The sequence below is a fragment of the Euleptes europaea genome, chromosome 21 (genome assembly GCF_029931775.1).
Source record: "Euleptes europaea isolate rEulEur1 chromosome 21, rEulEur1.hap1, whole genome shotgun sequence".
Lineage (NCBI taxonomy): Eukaryota > Metazoa > Chordata > Lepidosauria > Squamata > Sphaerodactylidae > Euleptes > Euleptes europaea.
In genome coordinates, this window is record NC_079332.1 from 544,878 (window position 1) to 571,797 (window position 26,920).

The following is a 26,920-nucleotide window of genomic DNA, read 5'->3' on the forward strand; positions in this document are numbered from 1 at the left end:
TGTTTGTTCTTTTAAATCTTAAATATTTTCTCCATAAGTGTACATTTTTCTCTCTCTTACTGGGAAGAGGTAATATAAATTAGAAAGAAAAAAGAAATGTCCCGTGGAGATTCAACGGACCTGCCCTAGAGCTGCCCCCTAGAGCTGCAGCGTCCAAGAGAGGAGGAAGGGGCTTTTTTGTGGGTCTAAGTGGGCCTGCTGCCCTACCCCACCAGTCACCCCATAGCAGATTCCATCTTCAGCTTTGGCGAAGTGGTCTTGCGGTCAGTCCCACCCAAAGTCCTGGCCCGTCATCTGATAGAACTTCATGTTGAAGGGTCGGTAGAACTCCTGAAGGCGTCGGATGACCTGCGGGTCAATTTTGGGGTGCGGCCGCCCCTTGGACTTGCCCAGGCACCGCGGCCGGCTGCTCCCTTCCGGCTTCTTCAGGCATGGGAAGCCCTTGGTCTCGTTGAAGTAGAAGTGCTTGTCCGTCACCACCCTCTTGAGGCCCAGGAAATCCTGGACGCGTCCCATCTCCCCGGCCGGGTCACTCACCAGCCTCTCCCCGCTGACAAAGAGGAATTTTGACAGGGGGAAATACCGCAGCCAGTTGTCGAGGTGCTTGGCGTAAATGCCGATCCGCACGGCGCTCCAGGTGACATCGATGAGGCCCGTGCTGAGGTTCTTGAAGGCCAAGGCTTGGAAGGAGGGGAGAGTGGGGTTTTTGGAGAGGGTCTGGGTGTAGTCCGAGATGGCCCGCGTCACCGGGTTGCGCACCACCACTATCAGCTTGGTGTCCCTGGACATGTTGTAAATGCGCCGGGGGGCTTCCTTCGTCACAAAGTAGCTCGGCGTCTTCTCCATGGTGATCTGCCCCTCCAGCGTCCTTGGCATCAGGTTTCTGTGGAAATATAGGACACTGGTCAGGAAAAAAACCCTATTTCACTGCCCTTGAAACCCACCTATTTCTCTCTCTCTCTCTCTCTCTCTTTCACACACACACAAACTTTGTGAAGAAATTCTCAAGTCCAGGTTACTGAAAATTTTGATTCTAGCAAAGGAGTTTTTTGCTGGTATGAGTAGGGTTTTACCATCTCTAAGGATTGAATAGCCCTCAGAGACCAATCTCATCAGAGCTCAGAAACTAAGTAGGGTCGGCCCTAGTTAGTACTTGGATGGGAGACCACCAAGGAAGTCCAGGGTTGCTACACAGAGCCAGGCAATGGCAAACCACCTCTGAATGTCTCTTGTCTTAAAAACCTTGTGTGTGTTAAGTGCCGTCAAGTCGCTTCCATCAGCTTTGACTTGATGGCACACAATTATTATGAAGGAATGGGAGAGAGTCGAGAAGCACTCTAACGGGCCATGTTGTCTTCTCCATGTTAGTGGATCAGGCCCCTGGAAGAAGTCCAGGGGCCTTCTACTCTCCTGGCTTTCCAGGAAGGCTGCAAAACAGCTTTTCTGGAGCGCTCTTGAGACCATTAGAGTAAAGGGGGAATTACACTGCTTTATGGTGCATGAAGTGTTTTTAGATTAGTTTTTTAAAGTGGCTGATTTAATGCTTACTGTTTTATCCAGCAGTTTTGATTCTTTCATCACTCAAAAGAAGATAAAACCCCATCCCACTTTGAAAGGTGAGATGCCCTCCTAGTATTCGCGATAAAACTTGAAAACAAGCTCCCTGGATTCCTGCCACCCTCCTCAGAGTTAATAATACTCACGGGAGTTATAAAGATAAACGCTTCACACAGAGCGGAGTTTACAATCCAGACCTCACAATCGGGCGCCATGTGAACAAATGACACATCCTAGACTCAAACTACAAAAACAAACCTCCCTTCTCCATGGGTTATGGGCAAGCACCGGCACCTGGGCCAACTGACTCCAGTTCCCAGCAAAACACATCCTCGCCTGAAGAAAAGACCTTCTGTTTGGGCCTTGCGGGGTCTCTCCCAACACCACTGTTGTTCTGGCGTCGCCGTTTCCATGTCAAGTCAACATTTTTTTTAAAAAAGTCTCTTCTTTATCCCCCCATATTCAAACATAGCAGCCTTATCAGGCAACTGTAAGATCTCCAGATATCAAAATTATATGTGTTTCTTTTCCTTGTAGAGAGACAATAACCTTTCAAAAAAAACCAAGGATGGCGTTTGAGGTACGAATGCACCTGTTATCGGATGCAGATGCGTTTTGTAATGCATAAAGTTGCAAAGACAAGAAGGTTGATTTGTTGAGGACAAGACGCGAAACCGCAGAGGTGGCAAGCAGATCTGAATGATTCCCTGCTCCGTTTTAGCAACGACCCGTCTCCTGTGAAGCAGTTTGGGTTCAGACTCTTGTTTCAGACTGTTGGCCACGCTGTCCTCCTCTCTGCCAGATGTTCAGGCCTCTCTCTTCCCTTTCTCAGGCATCCACCCCTACCACTGATGGTTCATTCAGTACGCGGACCCTCCCCGCTCCAGATTTCCACAGCATCCCCATATCTGCCCTATTTCCCAACACCAATACAACAGCGCTTGTCACGCCAAGCCACTGCGACCCTCCCTATACCATTAAAACATCTTGCCTCCCCTCCAAGGAACTCAACTGTTTGTCAATGCCCTACTGGTGATGCAGCCACCCTTAAGCAATCGGACTGCTCAGAAGCACACCATGACATCACAGCAGCTCAACCAATAGGCTGGAGAGATGGAGCATTGGTGAAGAGGTGACTATCACAGACATCAGTATCTGGCAGTATCTGAATACAGATCTCTCTTTCTGTCTTGCATCTCTTCCATATAATATCTCTTCCATATAATATCCACTGACTATCCTGCTCGCCACACACGTTCGGATCCTTTTCAAAACTCCATTCCTACTCATTGTCTCCCCACCCCACGCCCACAGGTCCCACATGTCAAATGTTTAAGACTGTGTGTTTTCAGATCAGGGCACTGGTCACAGGACATTTCCGGGTGGGTGGAGAGATGGTCATGAACTTTACTGCGATGAGCCTGTCAGGAGGGTTGCCAAAGAAACTGTTTAAAAAAGCTCCCAAAATAGTTCCGCATCAATTATTTTAACGACAATCAGATGTCAGAAATTAGGAAAGACGGGAAGGAGCTAAAGAGAGAAGGAACAGAAACGCGAGAGAAATAACCCCCATCTTCCCTCCCTGGAGAGACGCTTGCTGGCAGGTTTTGGATATTCAAGGAGTTTTTTGTGTGTCCGCCCTCCTGTTTTTGGAAAAATCCAATATCATAGTGCGGACCCCTATTCAATCAGGGTCCCCACCCAAGGAATTCACTGCGGGGGCAATTCAAGCAAGGCTCGCCAACTTTTCAACTGGCCCCTGCAGCTAAACCATCACCATCTTCATCGAGAGACATCAGCAGGTGATCACGCTTGCCGCTGCCAAGGAAAATTTCACCAGCTGATTGCTAGAAGGAACACAGGCAGGACAGGACAGGATTTCCCCCCCCTCCCGCCCCCGCAAGCTGGCAACCCGAACCAAGGCAGCCCTTCTGCGTCCTGAGATACAGGTTGCTTATGCAACACCATTCCTGTCCAGAATGGCATCTGTGCCCAGGGAGGCGGCTGCACATGGTTGAAGCGAACACCTGGAGCACAAGTTGTAAACTCTGAAAGGGAGAGGTGTAACTCTCCAGTTGGGGATTTCTACCTTCCGAGGGAGCGTCCACACGACAGATGGGTGAAACTCTCTGTCTTAACGGTTTAATCAATGTTGGCTGTCGAAGAAGCCGAGTGGTAGCAGGTCAAAAGCCAAAATGCAAATCTCTTTCTCTCCAGGCTGGCTAAACATAAATCCTGCCTTTTAAAAGGCTTAATTCCTACACTTTTGGCTAAGTATTCTTACACAATGACGGTATTCTGGATGTGTTCGCTCCATCCAGGGTGAAAACAATGAAGGGAGAGGAAATGTAGGGGCCACATTAGGCAGAAGCTGGGTATTCCCAAGTGGGCAGAGGCCCGGGATTTACTACAGCCCTTAAGACTGGTCGCTGTTCTTCCTCTTGACTAGCAGCAGTGATCATACTTTCATCCTTGGAGCTCAGGGTTCCTGTCCTCTTTTAGACTCACAACTCTGCGAGGCTAGGCAAAGAGACAGCGATTAGCAGAGCCAGTGTCACACAGTGGTTAGAGGGTCCATTTAGGGTCTGGGTTCAAATCCCCACTCAGCCACGAAGCTCACTCGGTGATCTTATGCCAGTCGGTCTCCCAGTCTAACCTACTTCACAGGGTTGTTGTGAGGGCAAATGGGGGGCATGCCATCCTTAGAGGAAGGATGGGATGCAAATGTTGGCACAGGGTCGCCCGGTGAACTCCATGGCTGGACGAGGATTTGAACCCAGATCTTCCCAGTCCTAGGCTGACACTCAAACCCTGCTAGGGTAGATCCTTGGAAAACTATCTTCTCTGGGGTTGCGGCATGAACAATTATGAGTGAAATGAATGGGGGGGGGGAGCCATGGAAATACCAAATACAGGGCACACCACAGACAATTTAAAAAAAAAAAGCATAGTGTAGGTGGATATGTCGGATCAAGCCCACCCCCCACCCCCAGCAAGCTGTCTGTCATCTGGGATGTGTGAATCTCCCAAGAGAAACTGCACTGGCCCATTCAAATATCTCCTAGCTTCCTTTAAAGTTTCTCAGATGTTCTGCCAAAGGAGGCACTCCAAATTTGCTGGAGGCAGAACTCATGGCAGGCAACTGTGCAAAACCCTTTGGAGGGGCAGCGCTGGCCTTTGAAGTTCTCTCTCGTTCCCTTTGAAATTCCTCCTCGGGATGGTTTTTCGCCCACGCAACAAGAACCATCAGAAATGCCTCTCTCAGTTGGCTGGCCACTCCAGAGTAAACATTCGACTGCCTCTCCATGGGATTTGCCGTTGGCACCAGGGCAGCAGCATCTTCATCAGCTGCTCAATGGCCTCCTTTCAAACGGAGTGCCCAAAACAGAATGGAGTACCCCAAACGAGAGACAGTGCGGTATATAGTACGGGACTGATTCAAGTCTCTGCCCAGCCTGGAGAGCAGCTGCCAGCCTGAGCAGACAATAGTGAGCATGATGGACCAAGGGTCTAATTCACTATAAAGCAGCTTCATGTGATCAGGGAGTGACTGTGGTTCAGGGGTACAGCATCTGCTTGGCATGCAAAAGGTCCTACGTTCAATCCCCGGCATCTCCAGTTAAAAGGTGAATCAGGTTTGTAGGTAACATCAAAGGCCTCCGCCTGAGACCCTGGAGAGCGGCTGCCAGTCTGAGCAGACAATAGCAACCTTGATGGACCAAGGGTCTCATGCAGGACGTGCTTCGTGAGTCCACGTGTTTTTTTAAGATTGATACCCTGCCTTTCTGCTAAAAGCATGCAGTTGTGTTTACATCCATTTGAACTGATCATGCTACATGAACGAGATAATGCAAATGGCAATTTAAAACACAAAAGACCCCAGTGGGACTAAACCCAACTTAGCTACGAACATCAAAACGCGAGCAAGTCACTCTTCACTCCCCCCAAAAATAACAGAACAGCGCTAAAAAACCAAAAGCCCAGAAAAATATCTCGACACACAAAAGTCAACATGACGGAATAGCCCAGTTCTTCTTACAGAGAGCCAGCGTGGTGTAGTGGTTAAGAGCGGTGGTTTGGAGCGGTGGAGTCTGATCTGGAGAAGCGGGTTTGATTCCCCCACTCCTCCACATGAGTAGAGGAGGCTAATCTGGGGAACTGGATTTGTTTCCCCACTCCTACACATCGGAAACACGACGGCGAGTGGGAACAGAAAGCCCAGCATTCAGAAGCAGCGTGGAGCTTGTGCGCGTGTGTCTGGAGAAACTGGGCTACAGATAAGAGCACAAGAAAATCAAGTGACCAGTTAATGTGTCCAGAGGCACGCCCAGTGACTCAGGCCAGCTTTGATCTTGGGCCCTCACAGACTGCAAGAGGCGCCTCTGGGACGGCCAGAACAAGCAACGAATTCACCATAAGTCAGGATTGATTGGGACTTCTGCAGTCTCCTCGTCCTCAAGGAACCAGGGTGCTAAGCGTTTCCTTCTTGTGATGACTTGAAACGTTATCCGGTCACTTGACTTTTAACGACGCAGCTGATCCAGTTTGGCAAATCTGCACAAAGCTTCACCACCGGTTCTGTTGATAACTGTTTTGTTTTTATCCTGCCTTCCCTCCAAGACAGCGTACGCGGTTCTTCTGTCCTCCATTCTGTCTTCACAACAACACTGCGAGGTCGGTTGTGCTAGGTGAGAGTTACTGACCTAAGGTCACCCAGTGAGCAATAAGAAACCAGGGGCACTTAAGGCTTCCATCCTTCAGGAGGGGCCTGGAGATCTCTTGGAATTACAACCGATCTCGGATCTGACGAAGGGAGCTTTGACTCTCGAAAGCTTATACCCCCAAAATTTTCTTGGTCAGTATTGTCTACTCAGACTGGCAGCGGCTCTCCAAGGTCTCAGGCCGAGGACTTTCCCATCACCTACTTGCCTGGTCCCTTTAACTGGAGATGCCGGGGATTGAACCTGGGACCTTCTGCATGCCAAGTGGATGCTCTGCCACTGAGCCACGGCTTCTGGACTCGAATCTCGCTGTTCTACTGCAGACCTACATGGCTGTCCTCTGATCTCCAGACAACAGATATCTGTTCCCCTGCAGAAAATGGTTGCTTGGGAGGGAAGTTTCTATGGTATTATCAGCCACCGAGTACCCCCCTCCCCAAACCTCATCTAGCTAAGACCCCACCTGCAAAATCTCCAGGAATTTCCCAAGCTGGAGTTGGCAACCCTACGTTCCCCCGCCCTCTGGCCTCTGTGCCCTGTCCTGTCCTAGCAAGCCAAGAGGCCGCAACTCCACAGCCAGCTGCTAATACATGAGATTAGACACAGCTACCGTGTGCTGACTCGCAGAAGAATTTATGACTTTTCCAAATGCTTTTCTGGGTTTCTCGTTGACTTTTGGGTACAGGAAAATGATTATTTCCATGTGTTCCTGCCCAACATCAAATATATCTCTCCCTCAGCAAACACAAGCTTAGGAACTAAATCAATCATTTTGCTTAACGTTCAATAAAGTGTTCATTATCAAGTTGGAAAGAGGGGGGGGGAAACAGGGCCCTGATGTCATTTGAGATACTGGAAAGGGCTCCATTAAACCCCGAAGACGACGCTAAAGCCTTCCAAGCCTATCTTGAAACACACGGCGGCATTCACTCAACTCCAAAGGGTACAACTGTAAAATCTGGCCTGCTTCCCCCCCACCCCCCAATAATAAAACACAGCACTTCAGATTTATTTTATGCACCATAACTTTTGGCCTTCAAATAAACTCGGGAGGAAAAGTCATCGGAGTCCCTAACAAGGAAAAACATTTGCAGGGAAACGTTACTCTGCTCACGGAACGGCACCTTGCAGAGGACCGGATGAGAGTCATCTTCTCTCCTCTGGGCCCATTCATCAATCTTTTTAAAAGAACTTCCTGTGTCAGGTAAAAACGGAGAGCAGGGTTCAAATCCCCACTTGGCCACGATGCTTGGGCCCACCACCCTCTCTCAACTTCCCCTACCTCACAGGCTTGTCGTGAGGATGAAACAGGAAGAGAACTGCACGCACCAGCCTGTGATCCTCAGAGGAAAAGCTGTGCTTTAAAAAGTCCCCGCTGGGTAGATAAAAACTCTCCCTTGACAGCCAGGAGCGGACACATGAACACATGAAGCTGCCTCATACTGAATTAGACCCTCAGTCCATCAAAGTCAGTATTGTCTGCTCAGACTGGCAGCAGCTCTCCAGGGTCTCAGGCGGAGGTCTTTCCCATCACCTCCTTGCCCGGTCCCTTTAACTGGAGATGCCGGGGATTGAACCTGGGACCCTTCTGCATGCCAAGCAGAGGCTCTGCCACTGAGCCACAGCCCACGAGAGGCCAGAGTTCAGGAACCCTCCCAGATGCTCTTGTTGCAGAGGAGAGTGGGCTGCTCACCTCCATCCCTACATGGTACCTGTACGGCCGGGCTCAGCATACCCACCTGCTCACCCTCCCTTCCTTGCAACTACGGGAGGCTTCGCTGCCCTGTCCACGCTTCCAGCGACTCGCCACTTCGCCCCCTCGTTTCCACCCGCTCGCTAATTCTTCCCCTGAAAATTACCTCCGCTCGTTATTAATAACCCCCCTCCAGCTCTCCTTTGGGGAGAGAGAGAAAGGCCATCTCCCCCATTCCACACCACTTGAAGCAAAAGCACTGGAAAACTCTTGATTAAATTTGCCGTTAATTTGAATTGACCTTAAGAGAATGTCTTTGGAATGCTAAGCGTCGCCTGCGGGGAGACGAGAGGAAGAACGTCAGCCGTGGCGGTGAAGGAGGGAGAAACAGGAAGGGAACCTTCACACCCACCGGTGTAAGGAGCTGAAAGTCATTAGCGGGGTCACTTGGGAACTTCAAATGGCCCAGGAGGAAGCCCAACCGAGCAGGAGGAGGCCACGGTCAAGCCTGTGCCCGTTGTCCTTGCTGCCAGCCGAGCCTGAGATAAGCATCTCCCAAGGGGCAGCGCCAACTCAGCTCGGACCTAACTGGGAGCAGAACAGAGAGATAGATGGGTCCATCCAAGCCGGGCCAAGCATGGAGGTGTCAGCGTGGTGTAGTGGTTAAGAGCAGTGGTTTGGAGCGGTGGACTCTGATCTGGAGAACCGGGTTTGATTCCCCACCCCTCCACATGAGCGGCGGAGGCTAATCTGGTGAACCAGCTTGGTTTCCCCACTCCTCCACTTGAAGCCGGCTGGGTGACCTTGGGCCAGTCACAGCTCTCTCGGCCCCACCAGTCTCCCTTAAGTGGTAGAGAAAGTCAGCATATAAAAACCAACTCTTCTTCTTCTGCTAGGGCTCAGTCCGCAGTCGCCCAACTGGGAACTCTCCCAGTAAGTGACAGGGCCAATCTGCTCCTGAACAGTCAAGACTTATTCAAGTTCATGGCATTTGACGGAAGGCAGGAACAGTTTTTCATTCAGCGAGGAAAGAAGAAAGATGTGTTCAGTGTTGCTCTTGAGGGTCGGCCGATAATGAACCTGTGTCTCTCCTTTGGTGGACAGCTGTCTGTCGAAGATACTACCGAAGCAGCAGTTGGTAGATCAGAGGTCCCGTTGTGACTTTAGGATTCTGACATGGGCTGGGGGGGAATGTGCAGATTTCAGATTTTGCAAGAGCGGAGTTGCTTCATTTTGGGGGCGCTCAGATAAAATTCAGTAACCCATCTAATTAGAAACAAACGAGACAATTTTTTCCCAAACTAAGTCTACCAGTTTTAACTTTCCAAGCTGTTTGCAAAGATCACGACGCTTAACGCAATCTGAGGGTTGGAACCGGCATATTATCAGGCCTGCAAAATATATCCTTACCCCTTGGCAAATATTCATGAGACACCTTTGGCTATACTCGCCGTATCTTGAATTCCTACAATAATAGTTTTTGGGTTTTTTTTTAAGGAACATGTTAAGCTGCGGATGCCGATCTTCACAAAAGAAGAATCCTTCTGGACTACTCAGAGTCACCCTTTAAAGCTTGGATAACTTTGGAGAAAGAAGGGGGTGAGGAAACGTAGATTAACTTCTGTCTCTTTTTGGGGGGTCTCTCTTCCCCACCCCTGTTAATTCACATGGTCAGCCCTTTCGGAGGCAAGGGTTACACTGTGAATGAAGTCCGGACACGGTTCTCTTTTCAAAAGGCAGCGTGACAGGCTGCCCCCGGAACGGACAGAACCTTTTTTGTCTAAAAATGTAAAACAGGCTGGAACCAAGGTGGGGGGAGGCAAGGAAGAGAAGAAGGGGTGTTTTTTTTGGGTGGGGGGGAAGACTCCAGAGATGCGTGTAGATTTATCCCCTCGCCTTGAAAATACAGAACCTCCCAGATCTACATATCAATTGCAACATACAGGCCTATCTGTAGTGTAAAAAAAAACCCGCTATGGAACAAGGACGCCTTTGTAGAAAGGGGCAAACCCGCACACCAAAGGCATTTCCACTGCCGCTTTTCCAGATGGCTTCGTTGCTAGCGTTTAGCCGTAAGGGGGGGGATTGCGAAGGCCTGCCCCATGCTGCCGGGTTTGGTGAAGGGAAATCGCATTTCCCCTGCCTGCCCTCAAGCCGCTGTTTCATGCCTTATATAATTTAGCTAGCCATGAACGTCCGTGCTTCCATTTCCTGTGCCCAAAGAGCGCTCAGTCATGCAAACAGGAGCTGCGCACACGCACATTATCCAACCCAGAGCAGAACCCCCAGCTTCGCACGAACGCTCAGTCACCAAGATCAGACCGAATTTCACAAGTTTGCTAATTCTAGCCAATGACAAGTCAGAGACATTCTGGATCCGTAGCCTCTATGCCGGGGGTCCCCCATAGAGTCGCCAACCTCCAAGTTGGCCATCTTCTGGGCATGGAGTAGGGGTCACGGGTGTGTGTGTGTGGGGGGAGGTAGTTGTGAATTTCCTGCATTGTGCAGGGGGTTGGACTAGATGACCCTGGTGGTTCCTTCCAACTCTATGATTCTAGGTACTAGCTGGAGATCTCCTGCTATTACAACTGATCTCCAGCCGATAGAGATCTGTTCACCTGGAGAAAATGGCCGCTTGGGCAATTGGACTTCATGGCATTGAAGTCCCTCCTTCCCCAAAAACCTCCCGCCGGTGATGAAGAGGGACCTGGCAACCCTAGGTACCTGTGGGTGGCATGGCTCCCACAGACACCTTTCTTGGTGCCTGCCAGGTGTTCTAGGAAAGTGAGTGGGGCCAGGTGGGGCTTTTGCCCAGGAAAGCTTCTGACTGGCTACTGGAAATGTGACTGGCTGTGCAGATTTTAAAAAATGGTTTCTTGGGCAGCAGCTTGGGCAACACAAGGATATTCACAGTGTGACTGAAGGCGAGCTGTGGCAGCCGTTTCGTAGCTGCGCCCACCATACTGGGTCACACAAACACATGAAGCTGCCTTATACTGAATCAGACCCCCCTTGGTCCATCCAAGTCAGTATTGTCTACTCTGACTGGCAGCGGCTCTCTAGGGTCTCAGGCAGAAAAGGGTCTTTCCCATCACCTACTTGCCTGGTCCCTTTAACTGGAGATGCTGGGGACTGAACCTGGGACCTTCTGCATGCCAAGCAGAGACTCTTCCAGAGGCTCAAAAAGGTTGGGGACCCCTGCTTTACACTCTCGCCGCAGCCCATCTGGTTCAAAGTTTGGGCCACAGGAAATTCCCCCACTAATGATTCTCTCCCAGGTTTTCTCCATCCTTCACTGGCTCCACTAATTCTCCTCCCGGCTGCTCACAAAAGCCTCCATAGGCAGAGCCCCCCGCGCGCCAGCAGCTCGGCCAGGAGCCCTTGTGCCAACGCTGGGTGTTCTTTCCAAGGATTCAAACCAAGAAAAAAAAGGCTGGTGGCCTTTGCAACTGAGCCCAGGCCCTGGGCTAATTGGCTTGAAGAGGCTGGACCCGAATATCCTAATCGGGCCAGGAGGAGGCTATGATACCCCCTGGCAGGAAAGCCGGCCCTGGCTCCTCCTGGCTCGGCAATCACCCTGGTTTTGAGAGGTGTCAATTAACAACAAGGGGAATAATTTATTAATGTCCCCGTCCCTCCCCTTTGCCAAGACCGTACCGGGCCCTTTGCAGCTAATTAGAGTTTGATACAAGAAGAAAATAACCCGGAGGCAAGCGGGGAGCCGGGCCGGCCACGCCTGCTGCTTCCTGCATTGAAAACAGGCCAGCTAAGCGACGGAAGTCAGGGAGCTTAAGTTGAGCCGAGATGACTGCAGGTGGGGTGGGGGGGCAGCCGGGACGGATGGGGGAGCCCCACAACCACCATCTACGTTCAACCCAAGTATAGATGGTGCCCTATAGAGAGGTACCATCTTCCTTCCAAGATGCTTCGTGCTACCATACCGCGATCACTCTGGGAAGACTCATTCTTAAACTTCTTGAAACAGGGCAGATCTTCAACTCACTGCGTTTTTCAGGACTTGCTTGCGAGATAACCGCACACTGTTTTAACCGGCCCCCAACATATAACGCACAAATCTCACCACCCTGAAGAACTCTTTGTGTTTCAGTTTTTACGTTTGGTATTAACCAATATACAGCATTACGGAGCAACAGTCTATATCGTGTGGCCTGTTTTGTATGTTCTACAGTCCATGGCGTTATAAACCAATGAGGTCCCTCCCCTCTCCAAACCCTGCCTCACCTAGGCTCCACCCTCAAAATCTCCAGGTATTTCCCAACCCTAGAAGTCCTATAAGCTAAAATGGCTAAACTGAGGCTATCGTATTTTGGTCACGTTATGAGAAGACAAGAGTGACTAGAAAAAAACGTCATGCTAGGAAAAGTTGAGGGCAGCAGGAAAAGAGGAAGACCCAACAAGAGATGGATGGACTCAATAAAGGAAGCCAAAATTTGCAAGATCTGAGCAAGGCTGTCAAAGACAGGACATTTTGGAGGACTCTGATTCATAGGGTCGCCAGGAGTCGGAAGCAACCCTGTGCATGCTTTTAAATGCAAGACTGCACCACATGAGTTGACCAAGAGCCAGTGTGCCGGGGGGGGGGGGGGGCTAGGGAATAGAATTCCACTCCATATAGGGGCACCAAAAAGCCAACCTTGTCAGTGGCTCACCCTATGGGGCTCACAGAAACCCCAGATCGAGTTTCTTATAAACGCTTTGCAAGACCTCAGGGACCAGCCAAGGATTCTGTTAACGCCATATCTTAAATTTGGGAGATAAGGATACTCCTTCTTGGCTCGGCTGGGATGGGATACTTCCTATTATCTGACCCGATCCCATCTGAATTCACTTCCGTAACCGAAAAGCTATTCTGCAGCCGCCCTGCCAACTGATAAGCATCTCTGGTCTTTTGCCTAGCTAACAGCGGACGAGGATGCTTTAATTGGCACCAGTGGCTAGAACATGTTCCCTTAAGTGACCATCAAGGGTTTCAATGGGTGGCAGCTACAAGTTCTGGGATGTGGTGTGGCCGGGCCCATCTGCTCAGGAGGAGGGTCAGAGAAAGGAACCGTTTAGGATGGGAATGGTGCCAGCAAAGCAGACGGAAGAGGAGTTTTGGTAAACGGATATCAGAAATTAACTGACTAAAATGTCCCCCCTGCCATGGGGACTCAAAGCAGCTTACAAAGAGGCACAAAGGGGAAACGGTGCACAACACGACACAAACTCCTGGGCTGGTCCTGCGCCCACGGGCAACACTGGATCATCTCTGCAGTCCAAGGGCCAAACACCCTTTGCCTCTGGCCCTTTGGCATGTGGCTTGTGCCACTAACCAGACCCAGGGAGGCTCAGGCTCAGCCCAGATCTCACTCAGCTGGGAGAGCTCTGCCCCAGATCCCCCCTCCCCCCCAGAGCAAACACACACACTATAAATCTCCAGTATTTTTTCCTTTCAAGGGAACTGACCCCTTAACAGCTGTCCTGAGCACGACCTGTCCCTCTGGGAAGAGCAATTGCATTTCGCCTGATATTTATTTGCACTGAGTTCTCCTGATAGGTCCCTGGACAGCAGAATCAATTCTTAAATTAAATGAACCAATGCTTCCTCACCTTTAGGGCTCCCAACCTCCAGGTAGGGCCTGGAGATCTCCCAAAATTACAAGTGATCTCCAGACTACAGTTCCCCTGGAGAAAACGGCTGCTTTGGAGGGTGGGTTCTACGGCACTGAGTTTCCCTCCAAACCCCAAACCCTGACCTCCCCAGGTTCTACCCCCCCCAATCTCTAGGAGTGTTGTACATATGCAGAAATATTTACTGTAAAACCCGAACTATATATATAAATTGCAAACTATATAGTAGGGGTTTTAATTATTTTTATAAAAGGAAAGAAACCCTGGATATATTAAACCAGAGGCTTATGTTTTTGAATTACACTGGCATATATACTGGCTTCAATGCTGGTAGGTCATTTTACGTTGTAGACATCATGGTCTGATGGGGGCCCTTTTTCCACGGTAATGTAAACTTTAAATGCAAATCTGCATTCGTTTTTTGACCTCCCCTGCTGAGCCGGGGTCCTGGATTTCCACCTGAATGGACCGCCCTGTTCTAGGACGTTGAACATAAGATGTCCAACTACCTCTCATTGCCAGTTCTGATGGCCATTTTGCCACAAATTCGGTTGCCAGCCACAGCGGCATCTAAAATGTCTTTCAATGTTTTGAAATCTGGATTTATTATCCCCCCCCCCCATGTTAAAAGCTTCCCTTGCGGAGAAACTTGACACTGATCCTATTTTCAGAAAGCCAGCGATCAAAGTTCAGAGGAAGACAAGGAGAGAAATTGTGCCTGCAGACGCAGCCGGCCGCCTGAGTTTGTGGGAATTGCTCTTCAGAAGCCGACATCCGTTTTGAAAGCTGTGACCTCTGGCGAGCAGCCTCTCCAAAGTCTGTCCCAAAAAATCCTGCACGAATCCTAGGAGGGACACTCCAATATGTGGCATGGGCACACCTCCCAAGGAGCCAGGATTCAGCCCCGTCGCTCCCTCCTCCCTTCAGCACTAATCAAAGCAAACGGAGTTAAAACAATCTGAGCTCCCGCAAGTCAATGATCCCGGCGGAGGTCACAACCTGGAAACTGCTAATCACAACTGTGAAGAGGCGGGCGGCGGAGGGGCATGCCCACAGGCCAGGCCGGAAACAGGGAAAACTCTCTTCCTCTCCCATCTATTTACTTTAAAGATCTGGGGGGATTTGGAATGACAGGCTACAACACACACACACCCATCTTGGCTCAGAGCTACCGCAATTTCCAGCTGTAGTCGCTTGCAAATTAAACAGACCAACCGGTCATTAGCCCGAGATAAGAAGGGGGTCAAATTCCCACATGTCTGGGAGGGGGGGACAGAAAAGTTGATGGGCATCAAATGCCGGCATGCTGGAGGAATCTGCCCACTTGCTAGTTGCTTAGTTGCTCTCGGGTCCCACTTTGACCTCTGGATGTGCAATTAACTTCCCATACACACGCCAGCATATCAGCACTTGCAGTAATGAGGACTAGAAACTTGCTTTCAAAGAGTATGTGCACAGTGAGGCTTTCATCAAGGCAAACTATGCAACCAATGTTGTTTTCTTCTGCATCAACCAGAACAGTGCAGAGTAAGGGTTAAGAGTGCTAGACTATCTGGGAGACCCGTGTTCAAATCCCCACTCGTGCCATGGAAGCTTAGAATAATAGAATCATAGAGACAGAAGGGACCACCAGGGTCATCTAGTCCAACCCCCTGCACAATGCAGGAAATTCCAAACTATCTCCCCACACACACCCCCAGTGACCCCCTACTCCATGACCAGAAGATGGCCAAGGTGCCCTCCCTCTCATCATCTGCCTAAGGCCATAGAATCAGCATTGCTTGCTGGGTAACCTTGGGTCAGTCGCACACTCTCAGCCTAGCCTACCTCACAAGGTTGTTGTGAGGATAAAATTGAGGAGGGGGGAAAGTAAGCCGCTCCAGGTCCCTATTGGGGAGAAAAGCAGAGTAGAAATGAAATTTTGCATCCGTAGCAAAATTTTGGAGAAACAGCCTCGCGCCAGAACTTCAGGTTTGGTCTGGCGCTTCCAGAAACGTCTATGAGCTGAACTGTCTAGCTGAAAAGCCGAACGCCTGATACTTGACCCGCACACAGCTTTCCTTATTGAACCAGAGGCTTTGCAAAAAAAAAAATTAAAAAAATTAAACCACCCAATCGAAGACATTGATTTCCTTTTGCTCTTAAAGAGCGTCATAGGCCTGTGCACCGAAGTCCCCGTGTGCTCTCTCTTAATCTCTGCTTGTGCAAACAAGAAAAGCGCAGCCTGCCCCAAACCGGGCACGAATCCCGCCAGCAGTCTCGGGAGGTTGTGGCCGGGGGTCGATAGAGGCAACAGAGTTCCTTCGGGGAGAACTAGGATGTTTTTCGTCCTTGGGCTCCAAAGTCATGCTGATCTCCGTGGGATCATTAAGATGCAAGAAGAGAAGGCATTAGATGCAAGAAGAGATCCCCCAGAAACAGGCAAGCTGGAATACACTTAGACAGCAGGGATGCAGGCCCAGAGAGGGTTAGGGGAGGGGCTGTGGCTCAGTGGTAGAGCATGCAGAAGGTCCCAAGTTCAATCCCAGGCATCTCCAGTTAAAGGGACTGGGCAAGTAGGTGATGTGAACGACCCTCGCCTGAGACCCCGGAGAGCCGCTGCCAGTCTGAGTAGACAATACTGACCTTGATGGACCCTCAAGGATCTGGTTCAGTATAAGGCAGCTTCATGTGTGTTCCAAACAGGAACCTGCAAACCAGCGAAGCAGTAGCTGCCTCAGCCATCCAGCATCTCTCTTCCCTGCTCCAGCTCTCTCGCTTGCCTTTCCCAGTTTTATTCAGTCCCAGCATTTATATGTTCATTTGTCCCATTAATTATTTTTTTAACAAAAGAAAACTTAAAAGTGCTACTGGCATGGCCAGTGGGGGGCAGCATCTCAACGACTGGACAGGCACCAGCCAAACGGTGCCATGCCCCCGCTAGCGTCCACTTGTAAATCGCCACACCATTTCCCCCCCCCCCCCCAAGCTTGTCCTAAGAGGCCAGAAGGATTTCCAGTGCGGGCCATTGAACTGCAACCGGGGTTCGGTATATCGTGACCCTACTGCGGTTGTAGAAAAGGATACCCTCCGGTGATCCCTCGCACATAGATCTAGCTGCCCCACAGGGACTCAGTCAAACCCATCTGCTTGGTGTAGTGGTTAAGAGTGGTGGTTTGGAACGATCTGGAGAACTGGGTTTGATTCCCCCACTCCTCCATATGAGCGGCGGACGCTGATCTGGTGAACCGGGTTGGTTCCCCCGCTCCTCCACATGAAGCCAGCTGGGTGACCTTGGGCTAGTCACAGCTCTCTTAGAGCTCTCTCAGCCCCACCTACCTCACAGGGTGTCTGTTGTGGGGAGGGGGAGGGAAGGTGATCGTAAGCCGGTTTGAGTCTTCCTTAAGTGGTACAGAGAGTCGGCATATAAAAACCAACTCCTCTTCCTCTTCTCCTCCTCCGTGGCCTGATCCTTTCCACCTACTTTCTTATCGGGTTCTCAGTACCAGAATGGGGAAGGCTCCTAACTCTCAGTGGGAAACAAAACTCCCTGTTTTGTTTTCCCCTCCTTCCCTTCCAGCTTTACCTTCCTGCTTGGCTATGACTACTTCTGCATAATTTCCCCTGGACAGAACCATAACTCAGGACCTGTCCACAGCAGCAGACGCAGGTTTGCTACACAGAAAATACTTAAATACAGAGATGCAGCCCATCTTGGCTCATTCAAGGTGTCTGCCTGCCTGATATGCGCAATTCCAAAAGCCGAGCATGATACTGTTAGGCATAAACTTTAAAAACACACATGTTTTGGTGCGCTTCAGAAAACATGGTGCATAGAGCAACCTTAACAGATGGCAAAAGGGCAACATTGAATTTTTTAAAAATGTAGTTTACTCTAAGGTCTCCCAGCTGCCTGTCAACGAAAGGAGAAGCAGATGTTCTCTTGACGAACCACAAAAGGATCGCCTTTAATTATCCCAGAGGAGCAAAATTTGGGGGGGGGGTTTAATAAATACTTTTCTTTAAAAAAAAAAAGGCATGTAAAAATATTTGGGTAAGCGAAGGAAATGACTAGGAGACTCGAGGGAGGCTGCAGGTTCCCCCATTAGTGGGAACGGTTAAAAAAAAAATGAAGGCATCTGTTCAGGAAAGGTTTGGCGGTAATTGGCCCCGGCTTAGGAGCCAGGGTCTGTCCAAGGCAAGAGGGTCTTTGATAGCTTCACCCTCAAGAAAGCTGAGCTACGGGAAGCACCCGCAATTAACTCTTTGTCAGCGGCAGGGGAGAGGCCGTCCGTCAGCCGGTTGCAAACAAATTATAAAACCATAATTTAAAGATTAGATATATAAATAATCATAGAGGGAGGAGAGCTTCATGAAGAAAGACGATCAGGGAAGATGCAAAAGCCAACCTCTCAGTCTTCACCTCTGAATGAAGCACAGTGTGCTAGTGCCCAGATGACTACGGTAAGAGGCAAAATAAAAAATGGTACAAATGGTTGTTTTCCTTGGAACAGTTAGGGTTAAGCAGAAGCCCCAAACAAGGGAAGGAACCCAGAGCAGTCCAGAACTGAAATTCAGCGCCTTAAAAAAAAAAACAACCCACCAAATTTGATTGAAAATGCTGCCAACAGCCACAGTCTTTTCATTGGGACTTTTCTAAAAGGATTAAACTGTCCTATCTGCAGCGGTGGGGGCACTGCCGGATGCCCTCCCCACTCCAAGATGGCCAAGCAGCAGATCTGGCCAGGGGCACCCTGTAGCCAACATTGACCATAGAATAGAATCATAGAGATGGAGGGGACCACCAGGGTCATCTAGTCCAACCCCCTGCACAATGCAGGAATTTCACAACTACCCCCCACACACACACCCAGTGACCCCTACTCCATGCCCAGAAGATGGCCAAGATGCCCTCCCTCTCTCATGATCCGCCTAAGGACCACTGGCCAGACACATCCCTCCCTGGAAGGATCTGAGCACTCTTAATCACGCGCAATGGCGTCCAGGCTAGACTACTGCCCTGTGTCCTGCGCGGGGCTTCCTTCGAAGAACGTTCAGAAATTATCTTTTGTTAGCGTTGTGGGCCGCTGCCAGGAGTATATTCTACCTTTTCTGCCCCATTTGCACCGGCTGCCAGTCAGTTTCCAGACCCAATTCAAAGCCAGCGTGGTGTAGCGTCAGTGCGTGGTTTCTTCATCCTCTCTTGTCTACCGTCTGGCTTTGTTGGGGAGTGGTATTGCAAGCAGTGCTGTTATGGGGTTAAGTGGAAGGTCAGCTTTTGGGTGGTTTCTGTATTTTTTAAATTTTATTGCGATTTTACAGGGCCTGGTTTTCCCCCCCTCTGAAGTAAGAAAAACTGCTGTTAAGCCACTTTGAAAATCCCAAAGGATAGATGCATGGAGGATAAAAGCCTTATTATACAAACTAACAAAACAGTATGGAAAGTCAGAGCAATCAACACACGGATTTACAAGTCCTTCCCTCCCACTCCGCCTCTCCGGGCTCTGATGGTAGGGTTGCCAACCTCCAGGTGAAACCTGGAGATCTCCTGCTATTACAACTAATCTGCAGATGACGGAGCTCAGTGGTCCTGGAGAAAATGGCTGCTTTGGAGGGGGGACTCTATGGAAGAAGAAGAAGAAGAAGAAGAAGAAGAAGAAGAAGAAGAAGAAGAAGAAGAAGAAGAAGGAGGAGGAGGAGGAGGAGGAGGAGGAGGAGGAGGAGGAGGAGGAGGAGGAGGAGGAGAACTTTCTCTACCACTTAAGGGAGACTCAAACCGGCTGACAATCACCTTCCCTTCCCCCTCCCCACAACAGACACCCTGTGAGGTAGGTGGGGCTGAGAGAGCTGTGACTAGCCCAAGGTCACCCAGCTGGCTTCGTGTGTAGGAGTGGGGAAACCAACCCGGTTCACCAGATTAAGAGTCCGCCACTCATGTGGAGGAGTGGGGAATCGAACCCGGTTCTCCAGATCCGACTCCACCGCTCCAAACCAAAGCTCTTAACCACCACACCACGCACTATGCAGTGGCTGTCTAGGGTTGCCTGGTCAATTTGTCACGGAGGAGACAATGAAACGGGGTCTTTTCAGGCCCCCAGCTCTTAACCCCTCCTTTATATATATATTCTTCCACTGGGGCAGCCATAGCAAAGATTCCTGTGCTCTGTTTTCACATATATCCCTGCAGTTTTCCTTTTCTCTGCTTTTGGGCATGTGTGTGCATGGGGGGGGGGGGCATTGGTGGCATACAGTCTTACAAATCCACACTTTTCCAGCCCCTGGGTTGTTTTTTTTCCAGCCAAAGAGCCTGACCTCTCCGAACAAGGGCAGGGGCTTTCTATCAACACCCGTTTCTATCTTTTAATAAGGACGTTTCCAAGCCCCAAATACTGAAAAGAATTATTTATATTGGGGGGTAGGGAGAGGAGGAAGGAAGAATGGGAGAAGCCCCTTCCTGCCCCTCTCCTCATCCCCCTTCTCTCCCCCCACCCTATGAAATGTGTCTGGAAAAGCAGCAATTAGAAATCCTTTTATTGATACCTACTCCCCGGAGCCCCTTTGATTCAGAAGTCCGTGTTGCAACTGCGTGGAGGGAGGGGGGGAAGGGGAAGAAAATGGGTGGGGGGCCAGCTCGGTGACAGGTGTCATGCCTGTGACCCAGGTCAATCGGGGACTGTGATCTCCCGGTGACCCTTTCCATCAAAGACCCCGTGGAGCAGCTGAAACAGCTTGCAGATGAAGGGGCAGCCGCCTGAAGATGATGTATTCGGGAATTAAAGGTTCGGTCGCCCCTTTTAAAGACTCAGTGCCGGCCCCTGTCAGCCTCCGCTGCACACAATTAAAAGGGGTCGCTCTCGGCCGGAGAGGCCAGCTCGCCCCCCCTCTCCTCGAGGAAAACAGCAAGCACTTGTCCAAAATCCTCAGGGCCCCTCGCACAGTCGGGCAAAAGACAGTTTCCAAAAGCGGAAGGCTTGGTTCCTGTCTAAAAAAAAATCCAAGAAAATGGTAAAGGTGTGCACTTAAACTATGACCAGTTTTTTAGTGCCTTCCACATCCTTAGCCAAAGGGGAGATGCCGCTTACCTTTGGGGAGGGGGCCGTGGCTCAGTGGTAGAGCCTCTGCTTGGCATGCAGAAAGTCCCAGGTTAAATCCCTGGCATCTCCAGGTAAAGGGACCAGGTGATGTGAAAGACCTCTGCCGGAGACACTGGAGAGCCGCTGTCGGTCTTAGACAATGCTGTCTTTGATGGACCTTGATGGTCTGATTCAGTATAAGGCAGCTTCATGTGGTCATGTGAGTCCAGAGATTGCATACTCGCCTTATTTATTTAGGGGAGGGGCTGTGGCTCAGTGGCAGAGCATCTGCTTGGCATGCAGAAGGCCCCAGGTTCAATCCCCAGCATCTCCAGTTAAAGGGACTAGGCAAGTAGGTGATGTGAAAGACCTCCACCTGAGACCCTGGAGAGCAGCTGCCGGTCTGAGTAGACAATACTGACTTTGATGGTCCGAGTGGGGGGGTCTGATTCAGTATAAGGCAGCTTCATGTGTGTTCATGTGTTCATGGTACACCTCTGACTCACTCGGATAGAGCCATCAGATAGAAAAGGTAAGCAGCATCTCCCCTTGGTGCGAAGGATGTGGAATGCGTTAAAGAGCTGGTCATAGTTTAAGTGCACGCCTTTACCCTTTTTATCGTTCCGCACTTCTGCGCCACATTAAACGGTCTCGGCAGTGAGGCAGCTTCAGAAAAGAAAAGGGGGGGAGAGAGTGAGCACCCTCCCCTGCCTTTGAATGAAATAGCTCATAATTCAAGACAGACAAGAGCAAACCCCCCATCTGCCTTCCATCAGCCCCCACGAGAGGAAAACAAGAACAGCAGCACAGTCAACTTTGGCAGCAAAGTTTAAAAAAGGGATCCACCCCCCCACTCCCGGTCTGCGGATCTGTATGTATTTTTCTGTTGCAACAGATAGTAAAATCACTCCCCCCACCCCCGAAGCAATCATCAGGACCTCTGTCTGACACCCCACCAGAGCCCCTGGTAATAATATCTGGCTTGCTTTCTGATGGGATCCAGGCTATGCCAGCTGCCTTGGGTGGTTATTATGGAATATTACGGGGGAATCCACCTGATGATTGCTTGGGCTTTGATTTTGCTATCTGTTGCAACAGAAAAATGCAGGCGGAAGCTAAGCAGGGTCAGCCTGGGTCGGTATTTGGACGGGAGACCACCACAGAACGGAGGGTCGCGACGCAGAGGCAAACCACCTCTGAATGTCTCTGGCCTTGAAAACCCTACGGGGCCGCTATTAAGTAGGCAGCAACTTGACCGCGCGCAATTTATTATACCCCGACCTGGCTGGCCCAGCTGAGCCCGATCTCATTCGATCTTGGAAACTGAACAGGTCAGTACTTGGATGGGAGACCACTGCTACGCAGAGGCAGATAATGGTCAACCACCTCTGTTTGTCTCTTGCCATGAATATAGGATCACCATGAATTGGCTATGATGGCAGTCCACGGTATCCGTAACCTCCAACAGCCCATTTCAAAGGAAATCTACTTTCTTCCTATCAGCTTTCTTATTCGCTTTAAGCAATACAAAATCACACACGCCCCACCACGGTTCCAAGGGCACCCTTTCTGAAAATGTGCCGCAGAGACCGCAGCTCAAGCGGGGCACCCTCACAGTGCCCCTTGCCCCCAAAGCGTACCCAAGCTACTTCAATCACCCACCAGCACCACCATCCCCGGCCACAGCTGCGTCTCCAGCTCTGCCTCTTCTTTGAACACCCGTGCGGCTGCAGCCCCCACCCGGCACGCCCCGGGATGAATCACCACCTAGTTCAAAGGCTTGAACACATGAAGCTGCCTTACACTGAACCAGACCCCCCCCTCCATCAAAGTCAGTACTGTCTACTCAGACCAGCAGCGGCTCTCCAAGGTCTCAGGCAGGGGTCTCTTCCCCTTTCCTGAACTTGCAGTGCCCGGGCTCTCTCATCAGGGGTTGCAACGGATGGAGGGAACCCGAGAGATTTCTCCGCTTTGCATCGTTTTCATGCGTTTGAAGAGTGACTGACTAAAACAGGTGTGCCCAGAACATCAGCTGCATGAATGCAGGCGGAGTTTGGCATCCAGGAAAGAGACCCGGCGACCTCCCCACAAAAGGGCACCTAATTTAATGCGTTGCCAACCAGCTGCTGAAAGCGGCAGAACATCTGTCCACACATGGCTGTCCAACTCTCTGTGAATGAGCCAGGACATGTCTGACACCACAGGTAGAACTTCTACCTCATGTAGAGTCCTAGAATTGGAAGGGGCGCTTTGAGGTCATCAGGTCCACACACACCCCAAAATGCAGGAAATTCCTAGCTGAATCACCCCCGTCCAACCTCTGCTTGAACACTTCTCCCGAGGGAGAGCCCACACCCATCTCCCGCTGTATCTGCTTCCATTGCAGACTTTCCTCTTTGCGAGGAATTCTTTGCGAGTATTCCTCCAAAATCCCCGCAATTCACATTCGGGGTAAGCAGGCTTCCCCCCACCCAATATTTCCTGACTGTTCTGTGAGGCCCCCAGACCCATTATCTGGTCTTCCTGGCTTCACTTCCATGCAGAGGATTCCTGCAACTGGAGGAAGAGAGGAATCAAATGGTAACAGGCACATAACACGTGAGGAGCCCTGGAAGGGGCGGCCTCCAGCACCCTGGTCAGCAACTATACTGGCCAGGACCTCACGTGCGGCTGGTGACCCCCACCGCTTCCGATCTCCCCCCCTTCCACTGCTGCTACCACCAAACCTTGCAAAGCATCCCCCTCCCCGGCATTCCCTGCTACTGCAGATTAGAGACATGGAAACATACAGCTGGAAGGGACCTCAGGGGTCATCTAGTCCTAAACCGGGTTACACCTTTCTAAATTCACTGAAATCCACTGTAACTCAGTTTGGGGTTGTGCTGTTAGTTAGCGAGGGTTTTTATAGCACACGTTCGGTTTTGGTTTTTTACTTCATTTAAATCTGCTTGGCATGAAGAAGGTCCCAGGTTCAATCCCCAGTGGCATCTCCAGTTAAAGGGACTAGGCAAGCAGGTGATGAGAAACACCTCTGTGCCTGAGACCCTGGGGAGCCGCTGCCAGACTGAGTAGACAATACTGACTTTGATGGACCCTCAAGGGTCTGATTCAGTAGAAGGCAGCTTCAGGTGTTCATGTGTTCAACCCACGTCAGATACCTGATGAAGGGAGCTTTGACTCTCGAAACCTCTCATGCCCACCAAATCCTGTTGGTTTCTAAGATGCTGCTGGACTCGAACCCAACAACAAAAACACATGGCAGCTAAATATTGCTTCATCTGTGTGTTTATCTATTGCTGGCTGGCAGGGCTGATATTTCTGTTATGGGGCTGAGGAGGGCTTTTCCCATTTCCCTCATTATAAAAAAGCTCATTTAATAATAGCTACTGGACTCCTCCATCTGGTCAGCGGTGGCTCTGGAGACCCACTCTTGTTTCCTGCTTCGTGCTAATTTGCTGGTTTTTAAACATGACAAAGGGCAGGGAAAAGGAAGGAGCAACTGCTTTCACCCCATGTTTAAGTGCTTGAGCTCCACTTTCTTAAAGGGGACGTTTCTTAACTGGGTTGCAGGTAGACTATTAATGGAAACCATGGACCGCCCGGCTGCATGTTTTCCTGCTCGATGCACGTCTGTGAGAATCGAACTCTTGCCTTGATTAAAAATAAAACCCCGTTGCTAAACCTATGAGAAATTCAATCCCCTTTCTTCCTCCTTCTGGAAAAAACATTAGCTGGACCCCAGACTTCAAGCTGGAGACAGGAAAGGGGGCCAAATCGTGACCGACCTTGGCCCCCGAGCTGTTCCATGCCGTACCGCAACACTCGAGGCAGGATCTAAGCTTCCCGAAGTCACAGCCCGGCAGAGGCTCTGAAAAGAGAGCGCCTGGCCCGCCGCCAGCCGCGCACACAGTCACTCCGGCCTCCGCAAGTCCAAAACGCCGAATAAAGGAATGGAGTTTCATGCGGCTCGGCGTCCTCTGGCTAACGGAGCACGGATAAAAACCATCCCTCCATTTACCTTTCCGTTTCCGGCCATCAATTTTTACAGCCTGCTCAGAAGAAAGATTTCGTTTTAAAACGACAGTAGTTAAGGATGCCCGCTATTGGCACATCGCCTCTGGTTGGCTGCTGCAGCGCCCGCCTGATAATAGGGTCAAAGTCCGGTTTAGGTTAAGGGCTGACAGGACGGCCCTGCATGGGTCACGCAAGGGGTATGCCTCGCCCACGACCACAGCACCAGAGCACGCAAGCAAGTGACAAAGTAGATTGCTTTTCCCCTCTGCTATATGCAGAGCCAGGGTGGTGTCGTGGGTTAAGAGCGGTGGTTTGGAGCGGTGGACTCTGATCTGGAGAACCAGGTTTGGTTCCCCCACTCCTCCACATGAGCGGCAGAGGCTAATCTGGTGCTGGGTTTGTTTCCCCACATGAAGCCAGCTGGGTGACCTTGGGCTAGTCACAGCTCTCTCAGAGCTCTCTCAGCCCCACCCACCTCACAGGGTGTCGGTTGTGGGGAGGGGATTGTAAGCCGGTTTGAGTCTCCCTTAAGTGGCAGAGAAAGTCGGCATATAAAAACCAACTCTTCTTCTTGTCTGTCTCCAAGGTGCTACTTGACTCAAATCTAACCGTTCATGAAATTTTCCAAATAACGCAAAGAATCCCTTTTGCTTGCCCTAAACTGTTTGCCCGTCACACTGACAGCCCCGATCTGAGTGCGAAGTAAATTCCATTCCCGTTGATCTTCCCGCGAGGCTCCAAAGTGACCTCCTTCCCCTCCTCCTTCCAGTTTGGTCCCTGTCTCTGGACACAGAAGGATACGTTTGGATTTGTTAATGCGAATGCCCTAACGTTTAGAAATCTGTCAATCACCACTCCTTGTAAAAATCACAACCTAGTTTTTTGTTCCGGAGGGAGCTTGGGGGAGCAAGAGACCACCCTGCCTTTGCTGAGACCACCGCGGCAGGACCAGAAGGGGAATGTCTGCTCGCCCTCCAAATGCAAAAACCAGCATGCATAACCCACAAGGTTTATAGGGCACGCACCCTTCGAAGAACAACCGCCTGCAAACACTGGACTTCAACCTCGGCACATGGCTCAAGTCCAGGAGGTTTGCAGACTTTCAGCCTGTGCAGAAACGCTGAAAGAACAATATAAGTGAACCAAAGAAACTGGATTCCTGATCTCTACAATTCTCACAATGCACCCGGCCACCGGTGTAGGAAGGCCCTGGACATCCCCAAATATCCCAACTTCCGAGGTTTCCTGAAAATCGGCATCGATCTCGGGAGGAAGCTGGGAAGGTTGGAGGAGGATGAAGGGTCCGTTTGGCAGGAAGAACAAATAGAATCATACGAGTTGGAAGGGACCACCAGGGTCATCTAGTCCAGCCCCCTGCACAATGCAGGAAACTCACAACTACCTCCCCCCTACACCCCCCCCATAAAAAGCTTCCCACAGGGCCTGGAGTCAGGTCTCTGCCCCCAAAGTGTTAGTAGAAGGGGCTGCATAGGTCAAGGTAGTGATTCCCAACCGGTGAGACAAGTCTTGGGTTTTAAGTCTGTAGCTCCCCGCCCCTCCCATAACATTAACTACTCACAACATCAAAATAGTGGCACAGGCAACCCCTGGAAGCTCAACTCAGTGTTAACAAACGTTTCCCTATTCCCTGGGGAAAACCTTTCCTCATAAGAACATAAGAAAAGCCCTTCTGGGTCAGACCCAGGCCCATCAAGTCCAGCAGTCTGTCACACAGCGGCCAACCAGGTGCCTCTAGGAAGCCCCCAAGCAAGACGACTGCAGCGGCACCGTCCTGCCTGTGTCCCGCAGCACCTCATTTAATAGGCCTGCTCCTCTGATCCTGGAGAGAATTGATATGCATCATGACTAGTATTCGTTTTGACTAGTAGCCATGGCTAGCCCTCTCCTCCATGAACACGTCCACTCCCCTCTTAAAGCCTTCCAAGTTGGCAGCCAACACCACATCCTGGGGCAGGGAGTTCCACAGTTTAGCTATGCGTTGAGTAAAGAAATATTTCCTTTTACCAGTTTTTAATCTCTCCCCCTCCAGCTTCAGCAGATGACCCCCGCGTTCTAGTATTGTAAGAGAGGGAGAAAAGCTTCTCCCTGTCCACTCCACAGCCTCTCTGAGCAGTCGCAAAATGTCATTCTCCATCCTAAATTTATCAAAAACGCTTCCATGTGGCGTCGTGCTCCGTCTTGGAAGTCTGGCGTGAGGGAGGTGGGGGGGAGAGAGAATTAAAAACCTCAGT

At 50.5% G+C, this 26,920-nt stretch overlaps 1 protein-coding gene across 1 annotated transcript in view; it reads right to left on the reverse strand.

The window, feature by feature from the left end:
* Positions 1 to 252: 252 nt before the first annotated feature.
* Positions 253 to 26,920, reverse strand: part of HS3ST6 (heparan sulfate-glucosamine 3-sulfotransferase 6) — a 56,270-nt gene continuing 29,602 nt past the window's right edge. Inside the window, exon 3 of the mRNA XM_056866529.1 lies at positions 253 to 883. Within this exon, the coding sequence (XP_056722507.1) occupies positions 265 to 883 (619 nt within the window). The 3' untranslated portion in view covers positions 253 to 264. The remainder of the gene's footprint in view (positions 884 to 26,920) is intronic.